We start from the raw sequence: 17,953 nt of genomic DNA, 5'->3' as shown, positions 1-17,953 counted from the left end.
GAAATTTGTTTGCTTAGTTGTTTGTGAGAAAACTGGGGATGTTATATTTGAAGCTAAAAGATGCAACAATGTGTATGGATTAACTCTTGAGGATTTAAAGGAACAAAATGTAACATGCTTTACCTCTCTTGAATCTGAAAAATGGCTTTGGCATAGAAAGTTGGGTCATGCTAGCATGTACCAAATTTCTAAGCTAATAAAAAAGAATTTGGTTAGAGAAATTCCAAACATCAAGTTTGATAAGGATCTTACTTGTGATGCTTGCCAATTGGGCAAACAAGTAAAATCCTCTTTTAAATCAAAAGACGGAATCTCTACCAAAAGGCCTTTGGAGATGTTACATATTGATCTTTTTGGTCCTACTAGAACTCAAAGTTTAGGAGGTAAACACTATGGTCTTGTGATGGTAGATGATTACTCTAGATTTGGTTGGGTACTTTTCCTTGCTCATAAGAATGATGCATTTTATGCCTTTTCCACCTTTTGCAAGAAAATTCAAAATGAAAAGGATTTGAAAATTGCCCATTTGAGAAGTGATCACGGAAGAGAATTTGAAAATATAGACTTTGAAAAATTTTGTGATGACTTAGGAATTTCTCATAATTTTTCATGCCCTAGAACCCCCCAATAAAATGGGGTGGTTGAAAGAAGGAATCGAAGCCTTCAAGAAATGACTAGGGCTATGCTATGTGAGAATGAGATTCCTAAATTTTTATGGGCTGAAGCTGTGAACACAGTATGTTATGTTTTAAATAGACAATCATTAGAAAAGGGTTAAAGAAAACCCCTTAAGAGATATGGAAAGGAACCCCTCCAAATCTTAAGTACTTTCATGTTTTTGGATGCAAATGCTTTGTTCTTAACAATAAGGAAAACCTTGGAAAATTTGATCCAAAATCCTATGAAAAAATATTTGTTGGATATTCCACCACAAGCAAGGCCTATAGAGTTTATCTCAAAGAATATAGAACCATAGAGGAATCCATACATGTTACTTTTTGTGATTCTAACTTAATTCCCAATACTGTAAAGGATAATGATTCAGATTGTGAAGAAGATGGAACAAGTAAAGAAAATCCCAAATCTGTGCAAAATGAAGAATCTGTCAGCCCAGTTTTGTCTCGTCAGATTGGAGGAGACATTTCCATTTTGTCTCCTGAGCAGGCACGAGCAACTGAAACAGTGAGACCACCAGAAGTTCATCAAAGCTCTACACCTGTCTGAAAGCCTAGAGAATGGAAGTCTATGAAGGGTTATCCTCATAACTTCATCATTGGTGATCCCTCTCAAGGTGTAACAACAAGATCCTCCACCAAAAGGCAAACCGAACCTAGCAACTTTGCTCTCTTGTCACAAATGGAGCCCAACAATGTCAAACAAGCTCTTGAAGATCCATCATGGGTCAAGGCCATGCAAGAGGAGCTTGCTCAATTTGACAAGAATGAGGTTTGGACATTAGTACCTGACGATTGGATTTTTGGTGGTTTAGAATTTCACTAATGAAATCTCGTTGTAAAGTATAGTTTCTAAACCAAGCAATAATCCTTTCATACAAAAATTTGTTTGTCACAAGTACAAACCCCTAAAATTAATAACCGAAGTATTTAAACCTCGGGTCGTTCTCCCTAGGATTTACAATAAAGTGTTTTGTTATTGGTTGTGAGTTATATTTGGGGTTTTAGAGGAGAAACATGAATAGTAAATGGTAAGAAAACTTTATTAACAAAATGGTCTTGGCAAGATTTGGTTGTCAAGGGTCTTCATCATTATCACTAGCCACAAGTATGGTAGTTGCAAGGGTTAATCCCACTTAGTCATCCTTAAATCAATTAACAAAGGAAAGTCAAGTGAGTTATATCAATCCTAGTCCATAAGTCCTAGCTTTCCACTAATTGGATTAATGAAGGCTAGAGTTAATGGCTATCAACTAGCAATCAATTGGACACTAGTGACTCAAGAAATCCTAAGTTACCTTCTCAAGCCAAGAACATAAAATCCTACTCTAACATCCTCTCAAGCATTTCATCAAACACTTGGAGGGTAATGAAAGAAAGCATTTTTATTTGTAAGAATAAAAGGAATCAACAATCAACAATTACAAAGAATTAACAAAGCAACAATCAACAACATCACAATCATATGAATTATCTCAAATTGCATTATTAAAAGAAAACAAAAGAACAAGAATATCTCAATTACAAAACCTAGAAACAAAATAAGAGAAATTACAACAAGAGGATAGGGGTAGAAAGAAGAACCAAAGTGTAGCAATCACCACTTGAAGGTAGAAGTAGAAGGAGACTTGAATTAAACCTAGAATTATGAGATCCTAATCTAACCCTAATTCCTAATCCTAGAGAGAAGTGAGAGCTTCTCTCTCTAAAACTAACTCTAACTCCTAAAACTAAGCTAATGATCAAAAGTATCTAAAGTCTCTTGATCCCCCTTCAATACTTGACTTAAATAGCATCAGAAATGAGTTGGATTGGGCCCACATGGCTCCTAAAACCGCTGGGGACGATTTCATAATAGTGGGCCACGGACAGAATCGGCGCGCGCGCGCAAAGTGCGCGTGCGCGCCCCTGAACGTGAAGCAACATATGGCAAAATTTATATCATTTTGAAGCCCCGGATGTTAGCTTTCCAACCCAACTGGAACCGCATCATTTGGACCTCTGTAGCTCAAGTTATGGTCAATTAAGTGCGAAGAGGTCGGCTTGACAGCTTTCCGGTTCTTTCATTTCTTCATGAGTTCTCCAACTTTACATGCTTTTTTTCTTCATTCCCTTGATCCAATCTTTGCCTCCTAAATCTGAAATCACTTAACAAACATATCAAGGCATCTAATGGAATCAAGGTAAATTATATTTATCTATTTCAAGACCTAAAAAGCATGTTTTCACTCTTAAGCACAATTAAAGGAGAATGTACAAAACCATGCTATTTCATTGAATAAATGTGGGTGAAAGGTGATAAAATCCCTTAAAGTTAATACAAGATAAACCCTAAAAATGGGGTTTGTCAGTACCTCATCCGGATGGTAAGAAGGTAACGGGTACTAAGTGGGTATTCAAAAATAAACTTGGTGAGAATGGACAAGTTGTTCGTAACAAGGCTAGATTAGTGGCCCAAGGTTACGATCAAGAAGAGGGAATAGATTTTGATGAGTCCTTTGCTCCGGTAGCTAGAATGGAAGCAATTAGGTTGCTTCTTGCCTATGCTGCCCATAAAGGTTTCAAAATGTTTCAAATGGATGTCAAATGTGCTTTTCTTAATGGCTTTATTAATGGAGAAGTGTATGTGGCTCAACCCCCCGGTTTTTAACATAAAGATTTTCCAAATCATGTTTTTAAACTCTCAAAGGCCCTTTATGGCCTTAGGCAAGCTCCAAGAGCTTGATATGAAAGGCTTAGTGCCTTCCTATTAGAAAATCATTTTCAAAGGGGAACCACCGACACTACTTTGTTCATTAAAGTTTCTAATGATGACATCCTTCTTGTTCAAGTTTATGTGGATGATATTGTGTTTGGATCGGCCAATGAGTCCTTGTGTGAAGAGTTTGGAAAACTCATGACTAGTGAGTTTGAAATGAGTTTAATGGGAGAGCTAACTTTCTTTCTTGGCCTCCAAATTAAACAAACTCCTAGTGGTACTTTTATTCACCAAGGCAAGTATGCAAAAGAATTGATAAAGAAATTTGGCTTAGAAAATTCCAAACCAATGGGAACACCAATGCATCCAAACAATAAACTTGAAAAAGATGATAATGGCAAAGATGTGGATGAAACACGGTATAGGGGAATGATTGGTTCATTAATGTATCTTACCTCCTCTAGACCGAACATAGTTCAAAGTGTGGGTGTATGTTCAAGATTTCAATCTCACCCAAAAGAATCCCATCTATTGGCCGTTAAACGCATCATTAGATATATTAAGGGAACATGTGATTATGGCTTATGGTATCCAAAATCTGATGACTTTTGTGCAGTAGGGTTTTGTGATGCAGATTATGTGGGAGATAGAGTGGACAGAAGGAGCACCTCCAGCATGTGTTGCTTCCTTGGAAGCTCACTCAACATGTGGTCAAGCAAGAAACAAGCCATAGTGGCTCTATCCACAGCTGAAGCTGAATATATATCCGCATCTGCTTGTTGTTCACAATTAATTTGGTTAAAAACTCAATTGGAAGATTACAAATTAAAAATCAATAGTATACCCTTATTTTGTGATAACATGAGTGCAATAAATATTTCAAAAAATCCTGTTCTGCACTCAAGAACAAAGCACATTGAAATCAAATATCATTTTATTAGAGAACATGTGCAAAAGGGTACTATTGATATTCAATTTGTAAAATCTGAAGAACAACTTGCTGATATTTTTACAAAACCTCTCTGTGAAGATAGATTCTGTTTGTTAAGAGAAAGCTTGGGAATGTTTGATTTAAGCCATGTTGAAAATTTATAAATTTCTGATTCTGCCCAGTTTTATCTCGTAGGAATGGACGAGATAAAAATAAGGCATGCTGGAGGAGCTATGATTAAGGGGGAGGCTGCGCAGACTTTGCTTCTCATGGGCCCCACAAAATCTTATTTGACCCCACCTTGACTTTTTATTGATCCCTCATTTTATGATGATCAAAATCTTTTTGTTTGTCATTTCAAATCTTATTGGAAGTGGTTATTGTCAAATCAAATCCCTCTCTCCATCTAATCCCTTGATTCTAGGAAATCACCTTTTTTAAAACCCTTTGGTTAATAACCGCGCCATTATGGTCATTAACTTCCCCATCATCTCTCTCCAATCCACATTTATTGCACCACTAACCTCCTTCCTTCCTCACTCTCTTTCGGCACTCTCGCCCCTTCATATTCAACTTCTCCATTCATCCTACCATGAAAAAGAAAACGGCACAAAAGAGAAGTGGCCGAACCCCCATTCCAAAAAGCCCACCTTTTTCATCACCTCAAACTCATACACATATCCATCTTCATTCTACCTCCTCTTCTACTCACTCACCTCCTTCTAAAAGGACCGAAACCATGCGCCGCAAGGTTATTGCTCATAAAACTTCAGGGAGAGGAAAGATTGGAAAGAACAAGCAATCTAGTGTTCAAGAAGATGAAGAGGAATCACACACCTCGCCACCTTCATCACCACCGAAAAGATCTACTCCACATACAAAAAGCTCTCAAAAAAAGCAAAAAAGTTTTGTATTGCATGATACAAGAGAACCTGCAAATTTGGAGTCACTAGAGTTCAAGAACAAATTTCACAAAAATCACTCCCACTTTGATCCCTCTCGGTTCTATTCATGTGCTTTCTATGAATTTCACAAAGAGGTTTTCCTGAAACGTCCTCTCTGCCTCTCTTACTTGGTAAATCTTGAAAATTGGCCACCAAAGGAATCAACTTTTCTTCCATGTTTGATGCTCTGAAGTGGACTCCACTGATTCACATTCAGAAGTTTGTTTACCCGGGACTGGTCCGGGAGTTCTATGCAGACATGCGCTTGATTGATGCCTCAATTCACTCTTACGTCAAGCGTGTTTACATGACCCTCAATCCTCAAAGCATAGGCGCTGCCCTTGGGTATGAAGATGAAGGGCCGAAAGTATACATAATTGATAAGTGGGATGATCAAGTTGGCATTGCACAACAAACAGTCTCGCAACACATCTGTGCAAATCTCTCTGTTTTGGATGGACTAATCCCAACTCATCGGGCACTAGGCCCTGAGAACTCTCTGTTGCACCGTATCATCACTCACATCCTCACTCCACAAGGCGGTTCTCACCATAGAGTAACAGTTTCTGATTCAATTATCTTATTTTCTCTCATTCTTCTTCCCAAATTTCATTTGCTTACATTATGATACGTCATATGTGGGAAGCAGTGAAAAGTACTAAAAAGGCTAATCTTCCATATGGCATGTTCCTCACATGTATATTTGAGTATTTTAAGGTTGATTTGTCTAATGAATCTGTTGAGAACAAGGTTTCAATGATTAAAGGAGGAGGAGTTTCGGGCAAAAAAGGAAAGCGGTCTGCTCACTCTGAACCATCTCTCAGCGATCTGGAGAGCCGTCCTGAAACCTCAAATGTCACTGCATCAATCCGGGCGGTTCTCAATGAGTTACGCAACATGTCCAAGTTGATGTTCAAATCCCACAAGACTGCCCGGAAATTGGAATATGAACAGGAAAGGGCTTGGAAGAAATGTCATGAAAGGGTTGGCTTCATGATTAAGAGCTTTGATGATGAAATGGGAACAGAGGATTGCGAAGATGAATCCGGTTCAGAGTTCAATCTTTCTGATGACTAATGACTGTTTCTTTACCTTTATTTGATATTGGCTCCATTAGGCTCAATCTGTTTTTTTGTATAAGCATGACTTGATACTCACTGCTCTATGATACTTTGATACACTCTTGTTACTTTATTATGGATATTTTGTTGTGTGACAAAAGGGGGAGGAAAATTAGTTTCAAAAATTGAAATTGAAACTAATGAAACAGGGAAGGATCTGTTGAAACAGGGGATGAAATTTTCAATTGAAAATTTATGATCACCCTTGTTTAAAGAATGCATGTTGTTATTGCATTTGTTTCACTATGGTTACTGCTGCTGAAAATGCATTTGGCATTTGGTAGTTTATGATGTTGTTTGATAAATATATTATTCTGATTATATAAATGCCTAAATGTTGATTTATCTTAATGAACATGCTTTTATAGGAATATTCTTATTCATCTTGGTAAACATGTTGGTTTGAAAATTTATTTTTGGCAGTTCCTTTAAACTGTGATATCTAACAGCTGCCCTGTTTTGATCAAGTGTGATTCAAAAATATTTTCCTTACTTGAATAATATGGCTCTGATATCTTGACTGGAAAATATTTGAAATTTTTCTGAACAACATTGTTTTGTGCTCAGTTGAAGTGTGTAAACTTTGAGCAGATAATCAATTTATTGATAACAAATGAGTTTTGTATATCACCAAACACTGCTCATAAATCAAGCATTCAACATTTCAAAATTAATATGTTGAATAACATTATTACTTCAAGCTTGATTGTTACAGGATAATGCTTCCCTTGGTAAAAACAGTATATATTAAAGGGGAACCTTGTGACAATTAGAAAGGGGGAGAAATTCAAATATTCAAAGGGAGTATTCTATACTCTAATCTTTAATTTCTTTCCATTTCAATTTTTAATAATGTTTGTTATCAAGGGGGAGATTGATGAGTTTGGAAAACTCTAATTTAATTTTGATGATGAACAAACATTATTGAAATAATTAATTACAAAATTATTGGTTTAATTTTCATGTAATAAGTGTTAATTAATAATTTTGTGATGCAGGCTTTATTATGGGCCGAACAGAGAAGAACAAATTCAAACAAAGTCCATTGGAATAATTTTCTTTCAGCATAGATGTTAAATTATTGAGATCATGGTGGTTGAAACAGTGTTATTGTCCATTGGGCCAGCAATTGTGATAACAAGCCCAATTAAAGTTTTTGGGATGAGACCAAAAAGGCTTGGTCCGAAATTAAAGGAAAATGAGGCACAATATTGTTTTATTCACTTAACAAAAGAAACCCATTCCTTTGATTATGTGCTGCATGCTTCCACGGATATCACCTTTATTCCTTGATGGAATCCAAATTTTATTAAATGGAGTTATTGCAGACCTTGGAACAATGAGAGAGAAATTGATTTGATGGGAATCATTATGATTAATGCTATACGCTACTCAAAGCAAGGGAAGTAAAAGCAACCATTCAATATGTTACATTTCATTTAATTGCTTTTACTTTAACTTCACATTCTCTCTCATCTCTTTCTTTCTTCTTCCTTCGGTCATGTCACAGCAACCATGGAAGCTACATTAAGCTACACTCACCGAAAAGAAGAAGCTGCATGCATCAAGACCATCAAGTTAATGATGGCAAGAAAAAGAAAACCAAAAGTATGCAGTGGCTGAGATAATCACCAAATGTAGTAAGATTTGGTGAGGTAATCTCGGATCCTCCATACTCAAAAAGAAAGAAGAAGATTCGGCCAGCAAGGAAGAGATTCTTGGAGGCATGGTTTGTCTCTGATTCTGCTCAACCACCACAGGAAGTAGCTAGAGTGGCGAAGTGATGGAAGAGGCAGAGATTGGAGCAGATGAAGCCATCATCATCATGAAGCATCAAGGGCCAGAAATCCATCTTGGAGAGGAAGCCAAGGATGGAGCGCTCGGATTGATGAAGAGTGACGACCAAGGAAGGACTAGAGGTATTTGCATGTTGGTTTTTGCATGAGTTTCCTCTTCTCTCTCTGTGGCCGAATCGGTTTTGTTTTGAAGGAAAAGAAGCTAAGCTCGGTTTTGTGTTTCAACTGTGAAGGCTTCACTTCTCTATAAAAGGGGTGAACAGTCATGGTTTGATTCAAGGAAAGAAAGTGAGAGTGCATTGCACAGAAGTCTCATAGCTACCTAAGCTTACAGAATTTCTTCTCCTTCAATGTATTCTGTTTAGTATTTTTCTGTTTAATTTTGTCATGTCTTGAGTCTCATGGAAAAAGGCAAACAGTGAGGTTTGTATGAAAAAGCCATAGAGCGAAAAAAAGGCAGAGAGTGCAAAATTAAAAGAAAAAGCCATAGATGTCTTAGAGTTCCTTTATACGTCTATGTTGTGTTTCATGATTTTGTGGGAATTCCTTGTAAGTTGGGTTAGCACTTTACAATTTGTAATCTGGAAGATTACAGTGAAATTCCATCATGTTTGTGATGGAGACTGGATGTAGGCTGCACTGCACTTAGCAGCCGAACCAGGATATATCTGGGTGTAATCTTTTCTCTCTCTTACTCCATTTCTGTTTCTACTGCACAGGAGCCAAATATCAAAAATGTCTCGTGCCAAGTGACGAGACAAAATGAAAAAGTCTCGTGACTAGGGATGAGATAAAAACAGAAAAGTCTCTTCTAAGTTCAACAAGTGGTTAGCAAACAAAAAGAGGGCTAAGATTCAACTCCCATTCTCTTAGCCACTGAAACCATAGAAATATTATTTCCCTTAAAATTTATAAGCATTGATGAGTAATCACCACCTCTTAGGAGTGGGCCCAATCCCGTTTGAATATTAGTTGTAGCGAAATTCATGAATCATGATAAACATATCTATCTTGTTAATACACTTCGGTTCTGCCAATAGCCAACTAGCCATGGGGGCATATATCAATAACTAAGCACAGATGAAAATGTTATATTAACAATAACAAATCCATGTTACACTTCTCACTTCTTCACCTGTGTAATACAACATCACTATCTTCTAACTCGTATAATACAAAATCATGGGGTTGGGAATTGGTAAATTTGGTATTCTCTATCTCAGTTCATAGATACAAAAGAATCTACTAATAATAATACCCATGCAACTTTCAACATGGCGTGCGTGTGTCCACTATACTTGTGATCTGTGAGGAGACACTAACTTATCATCTCTCTCTCAGGTCAACAACATCAAACTTCAAATTAGCATTCATATAGACATGAGAACAGTGCTCGTAGATTGGACTTCCATCCGAAGGCTCCTCATGGGGATGAAATCCTCGTTGTTGGCAGTTACGAATTACAGACACACCCCCTGGATCGGATAGATGAAATATGCCATGTGGACTGCAGTGCAACAGTAAACGTTTGATGCTTCAATTAGTGCAAAAAGTTAAATAGGACAGTAACATTATTTATCTTAGTTGTTCACGGTGGTTATTGTAGATGTTTCCTGGTTTAATTTATGACAAAAATGACATATAGATGCAAGAAAAAATAATGTACCTTGTTGTATCTGTAGGAGCCATGACAATTGCAATTGCCTCCGGTAACATTATCTATAAAGAAAAAAAAAATATACAACCATTCAGGTAACCTTACATCAGTTACACGCCTTTGCTGACTGTACGTTGCAAATTGTGGTTTTGTTGGAAAAAGAAAAAAGAACAGAGAGCAGCTTATACTCCATATTTCCACAAATCTTGCACTCCAAATTGTTAGCCTTGTGTACAGCATACGTTATTAAACTTTAAAATTTTCATACAAGTTATCATAAAAAGTGAAATGATAGTCGGTACGAAAATACACCCTGACCTTATCATGTTCGCTGATACCAAATACATATTTGTTTTCAATTTTTATTATATTGGGTTTATTTTTAAGTGCCTAGTCCGATTCATGCATCTTCATAATCAATGAATTCACACCACATACCAGTTCTCTATTAATATTCATGATATTTGCTCTTTTATCTTCTTTATCTGAACTATTACAAACCACAACTAAGAATCTATTATCTAGCATTATTGCAACTATTTCTTTTTCTCTTCCATAGCCTTAACAGGAAGGATGTACAGACTGCTCCAGCAAAATCTACAATGTGAATAGTCACAGAATTCGAATAATAATAATGCCATATTACCTGGTATGAGTAATGGGTGTGCAGGTCCACGGATGACATGAAACAAGTTTGTGATGGGTGTGTCTGAAATCAAATATAGAAATAAGATAAACTGGACATTTAAATCTAGTACAATAAGAGCATGTTCAGGAGAAGGGAGCGCAGGGAAGAGTTTGAAGAGTAATTATGAGTTCATTTTACTCTTCAAATATATCCCTTCTTTCTCTTTCCCTGCAAAACCTCAACTCACAAACACGCCAAAGGATCACTAAAGAAGGATGCAAATAAGCTCTGCTAGCTATCAAAAGGGTTTCTATCTTCAGTTGTATCTAACTATCTATTATTGGGGAAAACATTGATGGTTCAACCCACCGTCAGAGCTTAAGAATGAATAAGTGACAGTCAAGGATAATGGAGCTTACATGTATCCAGCCTAAAGGAAAGAGTGATAAGCTGTCCTGAACTTCAAATATTTCTTCTTCATTCAATGTTGAACACTGAACAAGAAATTAAATTAGACATACATTGCTCAACTGAAAATAATTAAAATTACAACAAACAATTAAAAAAATCATTAATGAATCATGAGAGAATTACAATCTTGAGTCTCCTAATTTTAAGGAATACTGTATTTAGCTTCTATTCATATATGTTTTGCATTATTCCATTTGAGAATCATTTTATCTCCCAACGATAATCCCAAGAGAATTGGCTTAAGAACCAGTTTCCTTTAAAAGTAATTGAGAAAATCCTATCATATGATTTACAGTTCCAACAGAGGTTTAGTAGCACTTTCACAACAAATGTAGATAAATAATCTCAGGTAAGTAGATAACAGTAAGAACAAATTATGCAACACTCATAAACTCAATGCATCACAACCTCAGATCAGTAAAAGTCTCACTTTGTCTGACAGGATAAAATTGGAAATAGAAAAAATGAAGAAACAGTCTATATAATCATTTAAAAACAAAAAACTGAACCACAAGAGTAAACATGACCATTATCTTACCGAGTCTGAAGTTGACTCCTGCTTTGGGATAATAAGTGTAGTGATATGGAAAACCCTGTTTTTCTGTAGACATGAAATTGCAAGCACAAAAATATATTAAAATTAGCAACCAAAATATTTCTAGAACACAGAAGTAAACAAAATTATGACTTCTTTTACCAGGGACCCTGCAAGAACACCACATGTCTCTAAGTTTTTCCGTGTGTTTTCGGAAGCCAGTCTCAAAAAATCTTCCATCATTTTCACAGGCTGCGACACAGAGTAAAGTGAACTTATAATAATTTATTACCCGGTTTAAGAACCAAACAAACCACACATAAGAACAAGTCACAATGAATGATCAAGAAAGTCCATGATGTGCTTTGAAATATTCCATTTAAAACGTAAAATAAATCAGGCTTACAATATGTAGGTGTTGGTATGTACTGGGACCAGGTCCAGAATCCTGAGAAGATTTAGCTGGTCCAGGCCTTGGATCTGCAACTTTTGAAGGAGGAATGGGAGAAGACTCGGGATACACCTGAGCAAGAACAGGAGGTGGCAAAGGTTGTTTGAGCAACTGGAAGGAGTCCTCCCTTGATTCAGTTACAACAGGAGAACAGGACTCAACAGCAGGATGCGACCATCTTCCGTCATCCAATGAGAGAACCGAGTTCATTGTGGATGCAGCTGGTCCTTGATCCAATTCTTTAATTGCCACAAGATCATATTGCCCAGTCTGATTCAAGCTGTCAGCATGAATGGCAAGAAAAATGTAAGGCTGTTATACTCCAGGGAAACAAAACTGAACAAGCAACTATGACAATGTTGACCTTCAGTGTTCAGCATTTGCTTATAATCAGATTCCTTTAAAGTGAAACATCAAATAATTTCTTTTTTAAAGAAAGCCAAACTATAATAATGAACGAGCCAAACCTTGAATCTTTGACGTGTGTCAGATCAGTACTGCTTGGATATTGAACCTGCATAAAGACATATATCAATATATCAAAATTATAGATTTTAGATACTTGATGTTGCTAGAACATTGCAAAGTCAAACTGGAGTTTTTACCTTAATTTCTGCACTAGGTCCAAGCCATTGGCCCCGAAGACCACTTGGCCCTAAGAATGAGTGTCTAGACAAAGTCTCCTTCTTTGGAGGAGGTACACTAAGGGATCTGCAGAACTCAAAAAACATTTATTGTATTTCCTCTTTCAGCACAGATGCATTTAAAAAAGAAAATGAAAATATCTGGAATGTATAGGACAGAGCTTCCTCAAGTCCTAATTCCCAAGGATAATATGAAACATACATGATGCTTAAAAGGCAAAAGGTGCTTTGCACTAAAGGTCTGCTGAATACAGGATAAGGGACTGCAACAGCATGTAACCACCCAAGACATTGGACAGAAAGATTACAATTTGAAGAGCGAGCTATAAGAAGAAACTCTGCTATAATAATAATAATAATACAATCTTATTTGCTCTCCTATAAATTACTGTTAATTTTTCTTTTGAGGGAATCAGGGTAAACATAGACAGGAAGGACTTCCATCCGCTAAATCTGCCACATGTAATCACTTACATATCCAAGTGCACAAAAGAAATTTCAATTGCAGACACAAAAGAAGCAAAAATCAATGATCATGGGTCATCCAATTTTATAACCTGACCAGCAAAGTAATGGTCTCCAGAATGGCCAGAACACCAAAGCGACCCATAACAACATGTAGCTCATAAAAACAGTAAAATGTAACTATAGAAGGACCAAAAGAATAGAATATAATTAGATAGAAAACTCTTACAGTTTCTGAAACTGCTTGTCAATGGGGATGGAATTTGAAAATGAGACATTATTGTTATATTTCCATGAAGAGTGTGAACCCAATCCAGCAGACTGCAGAGTGAAATTAATAACAGTAAAAGATCTTAACTATGTGCAAGCACATCAGAGCAAAAAATTTTCAACCCGCACAGAAGAATCATAAAAATTGCTCTATTATCTACTACCCACCTGTCGAAAATCCATGGGGGAGTTAGAGCTTTTATTGACAGGAGGCCATTCCAAGGACGAATTTGCTGAACTCGGCAAAGCCATATTAAAGCTGTTTTCTCCAGGCAATGGAGCTTCAAGATGTGAATTATTCAATTTGTTCACAAGGAGTTTAAATTCAGGCCGCAATGCTTCAAGCTCATCTATTACAGCTAGCAATCTCTGTTATTGAAAAATGACATGCAAGACACAACATTACTAAATACTAAATACCAAATACATAAATTACTAAATTAAAACAAACACCTATCTACCCATTACAAAAGTAGCAAAGAAATTTCCGAACCTTCTTATATGCTGCTCTTTCATTATGAAGTGAAGCTTGATAATCTCGATGGTATGGTATAGTCTCAGAAACCAAACTACAAAGGGCAAAAATTAAGTTTACTAAGCAGAAAAAGGAGAAGATCATGCCCAAGGAAACTGCAAGCTTATCAGTTGGCAACAAAGGAAATCCACATAACATTTTACCTTGAAAATCTAAGAAGTATGATATACAAGTCAACTATATTGTTCTCCTGCCGGTAGATACTTGCCTGTTGACAAAAACAGAATGCATAATTGATAGTTCCTATATTCAGAAACCTATTATTCGAACATTTCTTAATGATCCTAAATTGCATGTATTAGGCAAAGGCATAAGCAGAAGGTGGATCAGACGGTGGGGGAAGCAAGTCTGAATCAGCTATTTGTATAGAAGCGATCCTAAATGAGTTGCTAGAAAGAGAAAGATCCTATTTCTGTGGTTTGAGAAGATTCCAGAATAGATATGGTGGAAAAGCCCTAACAGAATGGATCGGAATCTGGATTAAGGAATAGAGTACCTGCTTGAGGAGGTTATCGGCGATACGATAGTAATAACGAAGGGGAATGCGATTGTCAACTTCGACTCTGCGAGCGATGGAATCCAAGTCGATCCTCATCTTCAATGGAACCAAATTGTCAGTGACAAACAGTTCCTTCTTCCAACTGAATCGATCAGCCTCTTTCTTTCTCTGTCTATTTCTCTCTTTCCGTGACTGAATTGAGAAGTTGGCACGGTTTTTGTTGTGTTGCAAGTTGCAGAAAAGAAGAAGAAGAAGATTGAAAGTGCGTGCGTGTGAACCAAGTCGTTAAAACTCGTCGTTTCGAACAAAAGGTTGCAGCTACGCTTTTCAATTCATGTCAACATTGTGAGCTAAGGTTGGATTATTCAATAAAATAAATCAATTAAATTAATTCGAGAAAATAAATAATTAAGCCAATGGTTTTTCTGAAAATAGAAACTTAGTAATTAATCATTTATAATTTAAAAATGTAATCCCTTTTAATTATTTAAAAAAAATAATAAAATTAGCATAAAATAATCTAAAATTACTTTATTTTATATTCTTTAATTTCTGTTGGTATAATTGATTAATATTAAAAATAAATAAGTATATAATTTTAAATGCTACATGCCTAAGTTTATGTATATTAAAAGTTAAATTATCTTCCACAGATTGCAAAAACAATGTGCCAGATAGAAACTCACCACATGACATGGTAATATATATGAATATGTTCAAGTCTAAGACACTAATTTATGACCAAAAATTGTAAATTTACAAAAAACAATAAAACTAAAAATGAGTGTTGTTATGTGCTATGAGAAGAGTGGCATAAAGAAGTTCATTCCAGGAGTCTGGAATTCCAGGGAGGCACCAATGGCTGCAATCCTGAACCGTTGTTCTTAGCCGCCCTTTATTGTTATTATTGACAGAGGGATGGCCATCTTTTCTGTAATCAGTCATCTTTGTAATGTTGAGGTAAAACACTGGTGTCTTCATCTCTGATATCACACTTTCAAGTATCCTCATTGTCCATGGATATTCTCCAAGGTACCTCTCATTTGTTATTGGTTCCTTCTCTCCATCACATTTTCCTCCAGAGTTCCATTGCCCTCCTTTGTAGTGAGAAGCTGAGAATCCTGTGAAGAACACCCTTGTGCGCCTCCTGTCCACTCTCGAATCCACCCAATCCGCCCATGTCTTCAGTGCTTTCCTTAATGCTTCCGAAACTTGTAGTCTCTCATACACATGATTCCCTTCTTGAAAGTAATTTATGCTGAAACAAGAACCAATAATTATGAATGTTAATGAATTGTATATATGAGTAGAATTATAAAATTAATTACCCGTTTCTGGTTTTGTAGTGATTCCACCAGTGGCCTGTGTTGAAAATGATGATATCAGCATTATTGTATTGAGACTTAGAAGCTTGGATCATGTCAAGCCTCAGAGTCTCTCTTTGACCCGTATTTCGTAACACTTTCCATTCTTGAACTAGAAATGGGGATTTCACAAACTCTATCGAACATGCATAGTCCTATTATTATTATCATCATCATCATCACAATAACATACATTATTAATTAAACATCAAAGCATACAATAGTACGATACAATTCTTATGTATAACTTACTCTGAAATTGAGAGAGAAAAAACCTTGAGTCCTGAATTCACGGCGTCCCGAAACTTCATAGATTCTGGTCTTATCTTTGAGAGAAGCTCTCAGAGAACACGCGAGGGATTGCCACATGTTCCTGTTCAAGGAGTCTCCTACAAACACCACCCTCTTACCTCTAAGCATCCGTAACATTTTCAACCCATCAAACCTATATAATAAGATCAAGGAACAAGGTTAAGAAGCTAAACTATATATTCTTTTTTATTTCTTAAGCTACAAGTTACTAATAGAAACAGAGTAGTTAACCTTGGAATGTGGCAACCGTGTGGCTTCCATCGATATTTAAGATAATCAAAGTCTGAACGTCCATTCTTGAAGCAGTTGAAAGCGTCATCAAGATAGGGACATGAAGCATGTTGGTAAAGTGGTTCAGCATGTTCATCACGAACCCAAGTGCCATCAAAGATGTCGCAGGAAGCGAGGTCTCTGATAGCTTGTGAGTCACTGTTGGTGGAGTTGGCGTGAGTTCTCTCTGCGGCAGTGACGGAAGACAAGGTGCTTCTGCTGCGTGGTTTGGAAAGCATGTGGGAGTTGGAGAAAGGAGAAGATGGAGGGAATAATGGGGTGGCGGCGGGGTAGGGAGTGGGAGAGTTGCTGGTGTAAGATGCAGAGAGGAGGAAGAGGGAGAGAAGGAAGAAAGGAACCGTAAGAATGTGATGAGTTCTTGGACGTTGTTGAAGGTTTCTTGAAAATTCAGATGATGCGAACCATGGCTTCTTGAAGCACGCCATGCCAATATTCATTCACTGATTTCCACACTTTCACTTCCTTTCTTTTTCTCTGTAAAAATATTTATATATTTTAGTTTTAACTTTTAAGTTTTAACCTATGCATTGAAGAGCTTGAAAACATATATTATTTGCTTTAGTCTTTTTACTTATAAATACTTATTATGTAGTTATACTTTGTGCACTTTTGTCTACCTTTTAATCTGAACAATATATAATTAAAAAAGGTTATTTGTATATTAAACTTGATTTATAAATCTTTAGATGAATAATTTATAACTATTGATTACATCATTTTGGTCTTTTTAAGTCATTTCTGTTTGTTTAATTTCAAAAAAGTAACTGTAGCTAAGCCTAGGTATTTACTAAATAGAATAAATTTCTAATAAGTCGAAACAAGTCATTTATATACATATGCACAGTTTTTTTTAATATTTTAAATTTACGTGCGTCTTCTTAATGTTTAAAATTTATATACGCACATTCTTTTCATTGCTTCTTCTTCTTATTTTTCTTCATTCCTGCGTTCTCTTCTTTTTTTTTTTTGTTTTTTATTATCTTTCTCTTTTGTTATCATCGTCACTATTACCACCATCTTCTCCTCTCCCTCCTTCTTATTTCATTGAAATTTCTTCTCCTCTTTCCTTTATTGTCATCATCACTACTACAACCTCCATCTCCTTCTCCTCTTTCTTTTCTCGTTTAAATTTTTTCGATCTCATCCTTCCTTTTTCTTCTCCTCCCGTTCCTCTTCCATCATCATTATCATCGTCGTCGTCTTCTTCTTATATGTATAACAGAATAAAGAAAGAAAGAAATAAGAAAAAAAAAAGAAGAAGAAAATTACAGCATTAAAGAAGACATTTTTGTACTTTTATAGCAAAATTTCGGTGTAAAATCTAAAAAATTTGTGGTATTGTTAAAAAATTTCAATGTATTTATACTCTAATAAGTTCTGCATAATTCAAAACTTTTCCTATTCTTTCTCCTCATCTTCTGCTGCTTTTTCTTCTTCTTCTTTTTCATCATCGTCATCATCTTCTTTTTTTCTTGTTCATCTTTTCCTTCTTATTTTACCTTCTCAAGTTTCTTATTGTTTTACTCTATTAACAAAAATAAAAACAAAAATAAAAATTAAACAAATAAGAAGAAAAAACACATAATACTGCAAAATTAATAGGAAGAGGATAAACCTACATTCATTCAACTAAAAGAAAGAAAGAAATAAAGAAAAAAAAGGAAAAA

At 36.0% G+C, this 17,953-nt stretch overlaps 1 protein-coding gene and 1 pseudogene across 1 annotated transcript; both read right to left on the bottom strand.

Annotated features, from left to right (window-relative positions):
• Positions 1 to 9,158: 9,158 nt before the first annotated feature.
• Positions 9,159 to 14,661, bottom strand: LOC112703427 (AMSH-like ubiquitin thioesterase 3; annotated as a pseudogene).
• A 336-nt stretch (positions 14,662 to 14,997) lies between these two features.
• On the bottom strand, positions 14,998 to 16,824 carry LOC112779096 (protein trichome birefringence-like 4). Its single transcript, XM_025823374.2, has 4 exons — positions 16,227 to 16,824; positions 15,936 to 16,128; positions 15,648 to 15,838; positions 14,998 to 15,577 (listed from the first exon to the last, which is right to left on the bottom strand). The coding sequence occupies exons 1-4, from the start codon at positions 16,721 to 16,723 to the stop codon at positions 15,094 to 15,096; spliced, it is 1,365 nt and encodes a 454-aa protein (XP_025679159.1). The 5' UTR covers positions 16,724 to 16,824; the 3' UTR covers positions 14,998 to 15,093.
• Positions 16,825 to 17,953: the final 1,129 nt, after the last annotated feature.

The sequence above is a fragment of the Arachis hypogaea genome, chromosome 1 (genome assembly GCF_003086295.3).
Source record: "Arachis hypogaea cultivar Tifrunner chromosome 1, arahy.Tifrunner.gnm2.J5K5, whole genome shotgun sequence".
In the NCBI taxonomy this organism is placed as follows: Eukaryota; Viridiplantae; Streptophyta; class Magnoliopsida; order Fabales; family Fabaceae; genus Arachis; species Arachis hypogaea.
This window is presented reverse-complemented; position numbering and strand designations above follow the sequence as displayed.

Excerpts from the sequence above, each read along its gene's own strand:
- LOC112779096 (XM_025823374.2), bottom strand. The coding sequence starts at position 16,723 with ATGAATATTGGCATGGCGTGCTTCAAGAAGCCATGGTTCGCATCATCT. Across the intron at positions 16,129-16,226 it reads CACGGTTGCCACATTCCAAG|GTTTGATGGGTTGAAAATGT; the intron begins GTTAACTACTCT and ends CTTATTATATAG. Across the intron at positions 15,578-15,647 it reads CACTACAAAACCAGAAACGG|CATAAATTACTTTCAAGAAG; the intron begins GTAATTAATTTT and ends TTCTTGTTTCAG.